The sequence below is a fragment of the Mustelus asterias genome, chromosome 15 (genome assembly GCF_964213995.1).
Source record: "Mustelus asterias chromosome 15, sMusAst1.hap1.1, whole genome shotgun sequence".
NCBI classification, from domain to species: Eukaryota; Metazoa; Chordata; class Chondrichthyes; order Carcharhiniformes; family Triakidae; genus Mustelus; species Mustelus asterias.
In genome coordinates, this window is record NC_135815.1 from 51,514,587 (window position 1) to 51,528,040 (window position 13,454).

General features: G+C 41.8%; 1 protein-coding gene across 1 annotated transcript; it reads left to right on the plus strand.

Annotated features, from left to right (window-relative positions):
* The first annotated feature begins 237 nt into the window (after positions 1-237).
* Positions 238-1,377, plus strand: ccdc85a (coiled-coil domain containing 85A). The gene has a single exon (XM_078230467.1). It carries the CDS (start codon positions 238-240, stop codon positions 1,375-1,377), a length of 1,140 nt encoding a protein of 379 aa, XP_078086593.1.
* Positions 1,378-13,454: the final 12,077 nt, after the last annotated feature.

Genomic DNA, 13,454 nt, shown 5'->3' on the forward strand with positions numbered 1-13,454 from the left:
GGCTGCGGAGAGGCTGCGGGAGAGACAGAGAGAGAGAGAGGGAGGGAGAAGGTGCTGTTAGCGGACAGCACATCAACTCGCTAAAGGACTGCTGCTGCTGCCGAGAATAACAAAAAGAGAGAGAAAAAAAGCTGAAGGATGCTCCGCAGTGGGAAGTAACAATTTTCAATTGTGTGAATTCTGGTTTAAATTTTTTATTTGATTTTCTTTCTTGGGAAAAAAAAACTTTAATAAAATATGAGTAAAAGCGCGGAAGGCTCGAGGGAGGAGCTGTGTAAGCTCGCGGACGAAGAGCTGCTGAAGTGGAGTAAGGAGGAGCTGGTGAGGAGACTCCGGAGGTCGGACGCCGAGAAGATGACAGTGATGATCGACCACAGCAACCTGATCAAGGAGGTGAACCGGAGGCTGCAGGTCCACCTCACCGAGATCCGGGGGCTCAAGGAGGTCAACCAGAAGCTGCAGGAGGACAACCAGGAGCTGCGGGACCTCTGCTGCTTCCTGGACGACGACCGGCAGAAGGGCAAGAAGGTGTCCCGCGAGTGGCAGCGGCTGGGCCGCTACACGGCGGGGCTGATGCGCAAGGAGGTGGCCCTGTACCTGCAGAAGATGAAGGAGCTGGAGGTGAGGCAGGACGAGGTGGTGAAGGAGAACCTGGAGCTGAAGGAGATGTGCCTGCTGCTGGAGGAGGACAAGAGCGCGGCGGGCAGCCGCAGCTCCATCGACAGCCAGTCCAGCCTGCTGCAGCTGGGCAGCACCAGTGGCCCGCGGGACCTGGGGGACGGCAGCAGCAGCAGCTCCAGCAGCGGCAGCACCGACAGCCCCGAGCACCTCCACAAGCAGCAGCAGCAGCAGCAGCCGGCGGCGGCGGCGGCGGCGGCAGCAGCAGCGGGAGCCGGCAGCGGCAGCAGCCCCGAGCACCTCCACAAGCAGCAGCAGCAGCAGCGGGCTGCGAGCGGGGGCAGCCCCGAGCACCCCAAGCACAGCCTGGGCACCGGCAGCCCCGAGCTGCTGCCCAAGCACATGGCCAGCTCCAGCCCCGAGCACCCCAAGCACATGCTGATGGGCACACCCACCCCGGAGCATCTGCAGCAGCAGCACCGGGGTGCCAGCCCCGAGCGCCTTAAACAGCATTACAGCGGCAGCCCCGAGCACCTCAAGCACCTGGGCAGCGGCGGCAGCCCCGAGCACCTCAAGCACCTGGGCAGCAGCAGCCGGGAAGGGACTCTGCGGAGACCATCGGCGGCGGCAGCAGCAACAGCGGACGAGCTCTCGCCTCATCACAGAAGTGTGTACAATGGGATGAATGGTGGGTTGGTTGACCTACTGAAACCACAGGTGTTTTTGCAGAGACTACAAGCACATAGCCACAATATCTGAATTACCTTTGGGTTTATAATGCATAGATTTCAGTGCATTAATAGAATGCGTTGTCTGACCACATGCAGCATGTGTTCAACACTGACAGGAAACTTAACTGATGCATGTTCGTTTGCTTATGCATCATGCCTATCTTTCATGGCATTTTCACACCTACAAATTGTTAATTTTAAAATTAGTCCGACCAATTTGCTGGTCTTTTACTGTGACATTACAATTTCTGCATGAAATCAATGCATTTATATTACTATATATATATATATATAAAAACACAATTCTTACTTTAGAGCAAGAATATGTTTCCAGATAGGAGCGAAACCCAGAAGTGTAGCACTTTTTGTTTGTGAAGTTCAATGAGATTCCCGTTTAAAATTCAGCCACACAGGTTATTGCACTGTTAATAAATGACAACCATTTATTCTACACTTAGAGAAATAATTTCCATAGCACAACAAATTGATGCCCCTCATATGTGGCACAGTGCATCAGTCTGACAGGACACGCTTTGTGTAAATGTATTTATGTACTCATTTATCTGATGAAACGCTTTTAAAATCTTCTCCATATCAGCATATTAGGCAAATAGCCTGTCTGCAGTAGAAATATCCAAGTATGACCCTAATGGTGGGTTATGAAGCCTTTGGTGCTGTGTATATAATTAAAGTCCATTAGGATTAAAGACTTTATATTGCTTTTGTAATAATGAAAGCTACTTATTAGATTACTTGCAATTAGTTGAATTGCAGATGATTTAGGACAAAATAGACTTTATTCCTTGAAATGGTCTGTGCCTTTTTGCATAAAAAATATATATAACACTAGTTCCCATCATATTGACACAAATATCTGAGCTTCATTTTTGAGTCCTATTCAATTATCTATCTAGTTACATGAAGTTCTTGTTAGCATTTTATAACATTTGCCTCAAACTGAATTTTGTAGTTAATTGGAGTTGCAGGGGAAACCCTAAAATTTTAACAGTATATGGATCTGGTAAATGAAATTTACTGAATTACTTGCATAGTATTAAGACTCTGAAACAAGCTCTGTATTTCATGCTGAATGATGTACCATTTTAATAAGGTGATGCCCTGATTTCATTGATATGTTTTTTTTCATTTTGTTAATTAATCTAACCTAAGGTATCCTAATTATCTGTAATTTTCCAGAACGTTTGTTTCTGTTACAGCCATTATTTGTGTGATTATGATCTTGAGGGGAAGAATTAAAGGAACTACAAAGTTTAATACCAATGCATGATTGGAAGATCATGATTGCAAAGCAGAGAGGTTTGAGGTTAAGAATTTTGGTACTGCTCAGCTGGACTAACTGGAGTCATCAAGCCAATTTTGGCTCCAGTGAAATTCATGTTGGTTTCAGGAGCCAAGTCATAGATTGTTGATTTAGTTCCAGTTACTAACATTTGATACCTGAAGCAGGATCTTGGGTGTTCTTGGATTTCAATATGCCATTGCCTAACATTGGATTGGATAGGAAAGCGCACTTGAGTATTAATATTGTACTTTTATTGCCAAAATCTGGGTCTGAATCTAGCCCAAATTCTTAACAGCTGTAAGACTTCTAAATGAAATTGATTTGGCCAGTTTCAGTTCATTGCAAATAGGTGTGAGTCTACAGCATAAAATTGTCCATATTTTAAAATTAATTTATCATATTACTAAGCGAAGCTACAACTATGTGCTTGTCGGAGGTCAGAATGAAGGCATATTGGTGGGAGCATTATTGTAGGATCTTTACCCTGTACGTAATCCACACAGTCAGTGATTTGTCTAGGTGCTACTTCTGTGCAATAGGAAAAACCTTTTCAATTCTTTAACAAGTGTAGAACAATTAAATTGTTTGCTCCAGTTAAGGAAGTGGAATTCTTTGAATAAATCAAATTTAAATCAAACAGTGAGTATAATAATCAGTGAATACACTAGAGAGTTATTTGGCAATCTAAATTGGTATCTCCTTGTCTATAGCATGGTCCTTCACGTTCAAGTCAAGGATGTGTACAGGGAGTGTCATTCAAGGCTTAGTGGCGTGGGAATGTTGGCTATAATGTCTATTGTTGTCAAGGCTTTGGGATGGTGGGAGTAACTCATAGTGCTTTAATAACAAGACATAAGTGGAACATAATCCACGTAGAGGACTAAGAGTTGGAAACTGCAAATCAAACAGGTCTAGGATCGTGTGTAATGTCTGGATGTCATTGGGACTGAGTTCAGGCTGGAACAATTCACAATGTAGAGTCACAGTTCACAGAAAAAGTCATTCGGCCGATCATATCTATGCCAGCTCTTTGAAAGAACTGCCCAACAAGTCTGACTCCTGCTCCTTCTCTGTTGCCCTTAAAGTTCCTTGTTTCCTTCTTTTATCCAGTTGAAGTATACACTTCCCTTTGGGATAGTGGTTATTGAATCTGCTTTCGTACACTTTCAGGAGTACACTCTAGTTCATCATAACTTGCGAAATTAAAAAAAAACAATATTTCCTCTCCTGTCTGTGTTTAAGAATTAAAAACTTGCACTCGTAGTTGGGTAGGGACTCAGAATTACTTTCTAAATTATTGTGAATCCGGCAGTTTTAACATGGTGAATTACAGGTCAATACTATAACTCCTTGGGGAGAGCATTGCTCAATCTTACCACTTGTTTGCTACCAGGCCCTGAAACCTGCTATTAGATAAAACTTGTAATAATTTGGGGACAACTGCCTCCTTTGTTCAGCAGAAAAGACATGACTTGGTGTTTAATTTAGTTTCAAATTCTAATAGTATTGTTTGTGTTCCTGAGCTTTAAATATATATATATATATATACACACTGTGAGAATCATAAATATTGGTGAAAAAAGGACCTGGAAACAAATGCCAGAACTGATTCCTACTTCAGGAATGAAACTGAGTTTACCATCTCCTGTTTACTGTGACAAGTGATTGAACGGTGTTTTTGCGGGCATACCGTGCCAGATTTTATCAATGTAATTTGTAAAGCTGAATCCCCTTCTTCCCACTTTGACAAACTTTGAAGACAACAGATACTCTTAAAGAAACTGTTTATTCCTGTTGCTTCAATGCTTAGATTTTGTGACCTTTGATATTGGTGTTCTTCTCATAAGCTACAGACAAACTTTGTTAATGCAAACCAGTAGACAATGTTTTCATCATTCAGACCTTGTGTAATCTTAGTGGTGATAATTTTTGCAAGTGTGCAAAGACTAAAGGGGAGTAAATACTCTACATACCTGTCCATTTTTATTTCACTGTCTTGAGGGAGATAATGGTTGAGTAAAAGAAGCACTTATCGTATTTTTGTGAAAATAATTGATATCTTCTCTGTGGTCTACCAGCTAGGTAGAAGTGCAGGTACAGTAAAGTTTTAAGTGTAATAGGAGCTGCTATCCTGGGACAGTATTGGAAGTAGTCTCACAACACCAGGTAAAGTCCAACAGATTTATTTGGTAGCACGGACTTTCGGAGCACTGCCCCTTCATCACTCACCTGATGAAGGGGCAGTGCTCCGAAAGCTCGTGCTACCAAATAAACCTGTTGGACTTTAACCTGGTATTGTGGGACTACTTACTGTGGCTACCCCAGTCCAACGCCGGCAACTCCACATCATGGGACAGTATTGATAGAGGGGTTCCATTTCAGAACTATTTGGTGTGTCTTCTTGAGTTTGTATTGATGAGCTTTGTCTGTATAAATGGTCAATGGTTGTCTAAACACTGTATCATATTGTTCAGTACAACAGAATCTCCAAAAATATTTCTGTCCAGTGTTAAATGTCAGTAAACGTCCTTATCTGATAATCAGCATGGTGGTGTGTTGACTGCAGTTATTCTGGTTAAGTCTTATTCTTTACATTCTCCTGACCTTTAGTACTTTGTCTAATTCTTTGCTTTTTCGTTACTTTTAAGTCTTATCATTTATTACGCTGCTTATTTTAATGCCCATAGCAAAGGTTTTTAACTGAGGCCAAAAATGTGTTTGCTCCAGTATCTGGCCATTAAAAAAAAACATTGGCTATAGAAGGGCTATTTTCCTATGGCTATTGCCAGCCATGTGGCTAATCTGCATGTATAAGCCTGTGCGATGAGAAGCAACACTCAGCGGGATTTTACAGCCTCGCTTGTAATTGTGGGTAAAATCCCACATGAGGTCAGCAGACCTTCCCATTGTCCACCCCTCGCCCGCTCCAATTGCCACGGCGAGAGGGGTGGTAAAATTCCGGCCATTAAGTCTGAATATGATCTCAGTTGTAGGCCATTACATGCACTTTCCAGGAGGGGTCACTGAATAGGTGATCAGGAGTGTGAAACATGGGGTAATTATTGTTACACCCTCCCTTACCTGAAGCACTGATTGGCACTACTGTCATCCGGTGGAAATAAGGTAATTCTGCAAAGACTAGAGCATAAGCCTGAAATCTCCTTTGTCTTATCACATAGTATAATGTGTTAATCGCTGAACTGTTGATGAGGTGGCCGGAGGACCCCTTTTCTCCTTTATCTGATTTTTAAGTTACACTTTTTTATAGCAGTTATTATTTACATTATTTACAAATGAGCTTCCTTATCTATGTGTTTGCCCAGTTACCCAGTGTGTGCCATTTTTAAAAACTCCTGAACTGGATTTCTCATTGAAGTGAGTATTTCCCCCACCTTAGTTTGTTTTTCTCTTTTCATTCACTCCTTTTTGGAAGACATTGCCTTCTGACTGGGGCATGATTTTGTAGATTCCCTCCAGTACCTCCCCAAGTTTTTTGCCCGTCATGCTTGAGAATATACTGTGATAGTCAGTTTTCTTTTTTATCACAGTGCATCATCAGTGAACTCAAACCTGACCTCACCTGATATCCACACAAACACACTTCTAGTAGATATAACTGGTGATGATGGTCAAGAATCCAAGCTGATTTTCACCAATAAAACAGGGGCACTGAAGTCAATTTAGTGCCCTCCGACACCCTGATTAAAACCAGCTAAACTGTTTGCTTAGGGACCTTCCTTGGGTGTATGGCTTAGATACTCAGTGGTTTAACTGAGATATTGGAGGAGATACCTGTTGTTTGTTTTAGTGCAAAAATGTATCTTCCTAAAAGGATGTTGACAATCAGTGGCACAGTGGTTAGCACTGCTGCCTCACAGCACCAGGGCCGGCGTACAATTATGGCTTCGGGTGACTCTGGAGTTTGCACGTTGTCCCCTTGGCTGTGTGGGTTTCCTCCGGGTGCTCCGGTTTCCTCCCACAGTCTAAAGACGTACAGGTTAGGTGGATTGGCCATGATAAATTGGCCCTGAGTGTCAGGGGATTAGCACAGGAATAAGACCCGGGTGGGATCGTGGTCGGTGCAGACTTGAATGGGCTGAATGACCTCCTTCTGTACTGAAGGGATTTTATGATGATTCTATGAATCAAAATCAAAAATAGATTTGTCAAATAGAAACTTGTACAGTGTACGGCTGGAATTAGTTACTATTAATCATTTTCCATTTTCTCAAAGTGAAAAGAAAACAGGACAAAGGGCCCAGGTTGTAGCGCAGCACACAATCGAGGCTGTAAAAGTAGTGATTAAGCCACTAAGTTTGGGCTTTGAAAACATGGGCATTTGAAAGAATGGAAAGACAAAAGTAAGTAATTCATTCCGCAATTTTGAAATTGTGGGGAAAACTGAATTAGAGTAGGAGACTGTGAGATGGTTTTGATTAAGAACATAAGAAGAAGGAACAGGAATAGGCCATTCAGCCCTTCGTGCCATTCTAGCATTGAACTCAATCATAGCTGACACTTCAACACCATTTTCCTGCTGTTTCTCCGTATCTGTTGGTTTATAATATGTAAAAATCTATCAATCTCAACTGAACATTCTCAACAACTGAACCTCCACCGCCCTCTGGGCTGGAGAATTCCAAAGATTCACCACCCTCTGAATGAATAAATTCCTCCTCATCGCCTGCCCCTTAATCTGAGACTGTGACCCCTGGATCTCGACTCCCTGACCGGCCAGGGGAACCATCCTTCCTGTATTTACCATATTGAGCCCTGTAAGAATTTTGTACATTTGAATGAGAATACCTCTCATTCTTCTAAACTCCAAAGAATAAAGGCTTGGGCTAATCAGTTTTCCTCAATTTGTCGAAAGTGAGAAGAAAGCATGTAGAGTGCTGTATTTACTGCTTTGAGTAAACAATGAAGGATGGTTAACATAAGCTATAGTAGTTGAAATGAAGAACAAGAGGCTGGGAGTTAAAAGTGAGGGAAAGATCACCCATCGTGTGACAGACTTGTTTCCTGTCTAGTTGTGTTGGAAGAAGTTTCCCAGATATCTCACAAGCATTCAAAGCTTGAATTGGTTTGGACTTTATAGAAAGTTATTAATAGTTTAGGTTAAACAAGTGTTTCTTATAGATCTAGCAATAGGGAAAACGTTTGTGTTCAATATGTCAGGAAAAAAGGGTCGGAAATGTTGGTAGGTGAACAAAGTTAGTAAAGTCTGTGGAGGTAATTGTTTATTAATCATTTGAGAGAGAAGAAAAATCTGTGCCTTTGAACTGGAAGAAACATAATTTTCCTGTTCCAATACGGGGATGATGTGGAGATGTCGACGTTGGACTGGGGTAAATACAGTAAGAGTTTTAACAACACCAGGTTAAAGTTCAATAAGGGGAGGCGGGTAAAGCACTAATTCAACCATTAGGTTTCAATCTTGGTACCTTTGTCTCTTTTAAACAAGAATGGTGACTGGCAGCATATTAAACTCTCTAATAAACCATACCCACCTCCAGAGTACAAATTACCAAGTGAACTGAGTAGGAATTTTATTCAAATTTATTAATGCAAACAGCTTCTGAATGAAGAAAAGCATTTAAAAATCCCACAACTTTAAAAATAAAGGTCATATTGAGAAAAAGCAAATTGATACACTTCGATCAGAGTATAATTGAAATTAAAAATGGCCTTCCTTTTAATTCTCCAGGTTAGACCAAAAGAACATTAAAAAAAAAACCTACAACTTTTTTCTCCCCCAAAGGCCCATTGAAGGTGGCACGGTGGCATAGTGGTTAGCACTGCTGCCTCACAGTAAGAAGTTTAACAACACCAGGTTAAAGTCCAACAGGTTTATTTGGTAGCAAAATTATTCCGGCCTCAGGTGACTTGTCAGCGAGGAGTTTGCACATTCTCCCTGTGTCTGCGTGGGTTTCCTTCAGATGCTCCAGTTTCCTCCCAGACTCCAAAGATGTGTGGGTTAAGTGGATTGGCCATGCTAAAATTGTCCTTCAGTGTCAGAGAGATTTGCAGGGTTAATACGTGGGATACAGGAATAGGGCCTGGGTGGGATTGTTGTTGGTGCAGGCTCGATGGGCCGAATGGCCAATTTCAGCACTGTAGGGATTCTATGATTCCAAAGCCGATTTTATTGCTATGAACTATGTTGAAGTTCACTAAGCAGATTCCATTTAGCGCAGTGACTTTCAAAAGGGTAAAGAGAAAAAATAGCAAGGTAATGGGGAAAATGTGGGGTGTGGGATTAATTGAGTTGCTCTTGCAGAGAGCTGGCATAGACACGATTGGCCAAACGTGCTGCAACCATTCGGTGATTCTGTTCTCTTTGTGAATGGCACCAGGCACAAGCTGAAGTAGCCTGAAGTAGCACAAGAATGTAAAAGTGGTCTACTCTCAGACCATTCAATGTGAAAGGAACTAAGAGGAAATGGGATGGAATAGGAAAAAGTCAGGGTCATGTTTTTCATTCCTGTAGACAGGCCTTTTGAATTGCTTGGTTAAGCACACATTTGGGTGGGAGGAGAGTTGCGCACTTGTAAAGAAACCCGACTGATTTTCTGTATCCGTTGCACTCAAGAAGAGAAACATCTTCTCTGTTGGTAATGTTGGATTTACCTTTTCCTTGAGTTTATAGATGCCCATATACTTCGAATAGATGGCTGCCAGATCCAGAAAAAGTAGTCTTGGATGTAGTTATTAAATTTCCCACCTCTCTGTACCATGAACATAAAGATTTAAAAGAAGCTTGCTGCATTGAATAAAATCAATACTAATGCAGTGAGGTAATTATAGTGTTGATGAGTCAATGCTCAAGGTTGAAGTTCTTGTAATTCAATTCTTCAAAAAATTCACACTGAAGACCAGTGAAGTTTTTTGTGCTGTCATCTGCATGCTAATATGTAAGTTCATGTCTCCAGTTCGATGATTGATGTCAATATTCTGCAAAGTTGGCAGATTGGGATTCCAGTTAGATGTATTGTGTCAGTAATCATCAAACTTCAGTTGCAGTTTCTCATTTCTTTTCCTCGCTGACAATTGTGGTGACAAAAGGTTGCCCCCACCACCTCTGGCACTCTTCCCATGATACTGAAATCCCTGCTCCAAAGAAGGTTGAATTCCACAATACCCTTTGTCATGAGTATGTAAACTCAGTAACATTCTGAAAAACGAACAGAATCCAGAAAAAAAAGCGGGTTGCATAAATTCAGTTTGTGGTGAGCATCCCCATAATTGTTTTTTAGGGCTAAATGAAAGATGCATTTTCTTTTCAAATGTTCAAATGTAGTAATTTCTAAGGTACCTTGGCAACAGAATGTTGGCAGCTGTACAATTTAAAAAATCTCTGTCTAACGCGTACCCTATAGAATCAGGATTTAAGAGCTTTATCAGGGCCGTAAATGTATGGAAATGTTATGCTACCTGACATGGGGAAAATACTGGAAGATGTAGTGAATGTGGAAGGGGCAGGATTTTCCAACTCCACCTGCTGCTGGATTTGTCCTGTCTTGCTGAAAGTCAGTGGACTATTGACTGGGCTGTGGAATTTCCTGTGCCGTGTCCCACCACGACAAGGCTGGAAAATCTTGGCCTAAAGTGTTTTCCTGTGTAAACTATTTTAGTTACTAACCATGAAGGAGAAAAATGAAATTGTGGTCAAATAACTGGAATATTTATCTGATTTAAGTTATGCATTGAAAGCAAGATTTACAAATACAATTTAAACAGACTGAAGAACAATCAAAAGGTGGCACGATGGCACAGTGGTTAGTACTGCTGCCTCACAGCTCCAGGGACCCAGGTTCAATTCTGGCCTTGGGTGACTCTGTGCGGAGTCTGCGTGTTCTCCCCATGTCTGTGTGGGTTTCCTCCGGGTGTTCCTCCCACACTTCAAAGACGTGCAGGTTAGGTAGATTGGCTATGTTAAATTGACCCTTAGTGTCAGGGGGATTAAAAGGGTAATAACTACATGGGGTTGCGGGTATGGGGCCTGGGTGGGATTGTTGTTGGTGCAGGCTCGATGGGCAAAATGGCCTCCATCTGCACTATAGGGATTCTATGATTCTACGATAATCCCAAAAAGGAAATTATGAACCCTCCTTTCAATGTTGTTATTTTGGGACAAGCCCTCATAAATTAATCTGTGTTTGCGTGCTTATGTCTCAGCCTACCTCTGTGGCATTGCACGTGAAACATCTCGTGGGTCTCAATAGGGTTAAAAAGAAAATTAATCAGAAAAAAAATAAAATAATTAGGTAAGGTCCGCTTGTTCCTTGCCTTAACTCTCTTCTTGCTTCCAACAGATGCAGTGTTCAGCACTAGGCATTGAAACAAACTGTTTCATCTGTCAACTGAATCCGCATCAATCTGCTCTAGCCTTTGGAGTTACAGGAGCTACTCATTGTAAATATTCACTGATTTATTAGGACACCCTACAGTTTATGCGTCATAAATGGTTTATGCGTTCTGCATTAATAAGTAGCTTTAGGAAATGCTCATTCCCACTTCGTGCCCTCACAATAATGCACAGCAGGATATTGCTCCCAAAAAAGCAGTTTGGAAGATTATACTGTGATAATTGACAATTTCTTCTTTAAATGGAACAAAGACTTCTGCAGTTGCTACAGTTCTAAAATAAAAAAAGTGGGTTTTATGTAGACGGCAACACGGAAACAGACTTGTTAGCATTTATTATAATTAAAAGATGGAATTTCACTAAGAAAAGTTTGAGTCGGAGAATTTGGTTTGTCAGTATAAAGGTTGCCAGTGTTCTTAATGACTTCCCAGTCTGTAGGGAGATTGATCAAAACTGGAACCATTTCATTGAGTGCACTGATGACATTTTCGCAACAGCTTGATATTCTTGCCAAACAATCACTGCATTCTCAGCTAAAACCTCTCCAGTCCAGTCATTCCGTGCCCTTGTTACTAATCCAAGTGGTTTAATATCTCCAAACTGCTGCTTAAATGTATTATTTGAGACACACTGATATACAATTCATGCTGGCTTGTCAAGTGGTTAAAAGCATTTGCACCCATGAATAGGTCACAGCCTTTTGTTGTGAGTCACAAGAACCTGTGTAAACGATTGATTCTTGTAAGCCCCAAGTTCACTTAATAACTCCATTAAATGTTTGGAAGAAAAATATGTAAAGACATAAAAAATAGTGCAGTAGTTTGCATTCATTCACGTGTCCAATAATATTCAGCTTACACTTGAAGGTGGTAAAATTGAAGTATTGACCTGATTTCTATAGAACTTAATGTAGAGAAAGTTAGAATGTTATGAGTTATGTACAATAGAAATGCTCCTGTAGCCCACAAACAAGAAGTTGTGAATTATAGCTTATAAATTGGAATTATTAGTTGTTTCATTCTGAGTTTTGAACTTTTAAAAATAATTGTGTTTTATTGCTATTTTCCCCGTGCCTGCAGTTATGAGTTAGCTGGCAGCAGTGAAAACTCATTTCCTGAATTTCACAGTCTGCAGCCTGCCACAATTAGCGTTTTCACACTACAACTGTAGCATCGATGCAAAGTAATTTCTAAAAATCAATTCCATTCCAGAATCGTGTCAAAAGCAGTTACTCCAGATTTACAATGCGCAAATAGAAATAAATCATGGGTGGGATTTTCCAGGCCCTCCTGCTGGCAGGATCACCCAATTCTGCCAAAGTCAATGGGGATTTTAATGGATCGCCACATCTATCACAGGAAAACCCACCATGTTTTATTATTGACTTGGATGAGGGCGTGGAAGGATGGATTAGTAAATTTGCGGATGACACTAAAGTCGGTGGAGTTGTAGACAGTGCGGAGGGAAGTGGCAGGTTACAGAGGGACATAGATAAGCTGCAGAGCTGGGCTGAGAGGTGGCAAATGGAGTTTAATGCGGAAAAGTGTGAGGTGATTCACGTTGGAAGGAGTAACAGGAATACAGAGTACTGGGCTAATGGTAAGATACTTGGTAGTGTGGATGAACAGAGGGATCTGGGTGTCCATGTGCATAGATCTCTGAAAGTTGGCACCCAGGTTGATAGAGTTGTTAAGAAGGCGTATGGTGTGTTAGCTTTTATTGGTAGAGGGATTGAGTTTCGGAGCCAGGAGGTCATGCTGCAACTGTACAAAACTCTGGTGCGGCCTCATTTGGAGTATTGCGTACAGTTCTGGTCACCGTATTATAGGAAAGATGTGGAAGTGTTGGAAAGGGTGCAGAGGAGATTTACCAGGATGTTGCCTGGTATGGTGGGAAGATCGTATGAGGAAAGGCTGAGGGGCTTGAGGTTGTTTTCGTTAGAGAGAAGAAGGTTAAGAGGTGACTTAATAGAGCCATACAGGATGATCAGAGGATTAGATAGGGTGGATAGTGAGAGCCTTTTTCCTCGGATGGTGTTGGCTAGCACGAGGGGACATAGCTTTAAATTGAGGGGTGATAGATATAGGACAGATGTTAGAGGTAGGTCCTTTACTCAGAGAGTAGTAAGGGCGTGGAATGCCCTGCCTGCAGCAGTGGTGGACTCGTCAACGTTGAGAGCGTTCAAGTGGTTATTGGATAAACATATGGATGATATTGGAATAGTGTAGATTAGAGGGGCTTTAGATTGGTCCCACTGGTCGGCGCAACATCGAGGGCCGAAGGGCCTGTACTGCGCTGTAATGTTCTATGTTCTACGTTCTATGGTGGAACCAGGAAGTGGCAAACTTGTAGTGCAAATGCATCTTGTACTGTAATTTCCATGAGGATTCTCACGATCATCTCATCTTCAGTGAAAGATACGCAGTAGCCGCAG

Coding starts and splice junctions, on each gene's coding strand:
- ccdc85a (XM_078230467.1), top strand. CDS start 238: ATGAGTAAAAGCGCGGAAGGCTCGAGGGAGGAGCTGTGTAAGCTCGCG.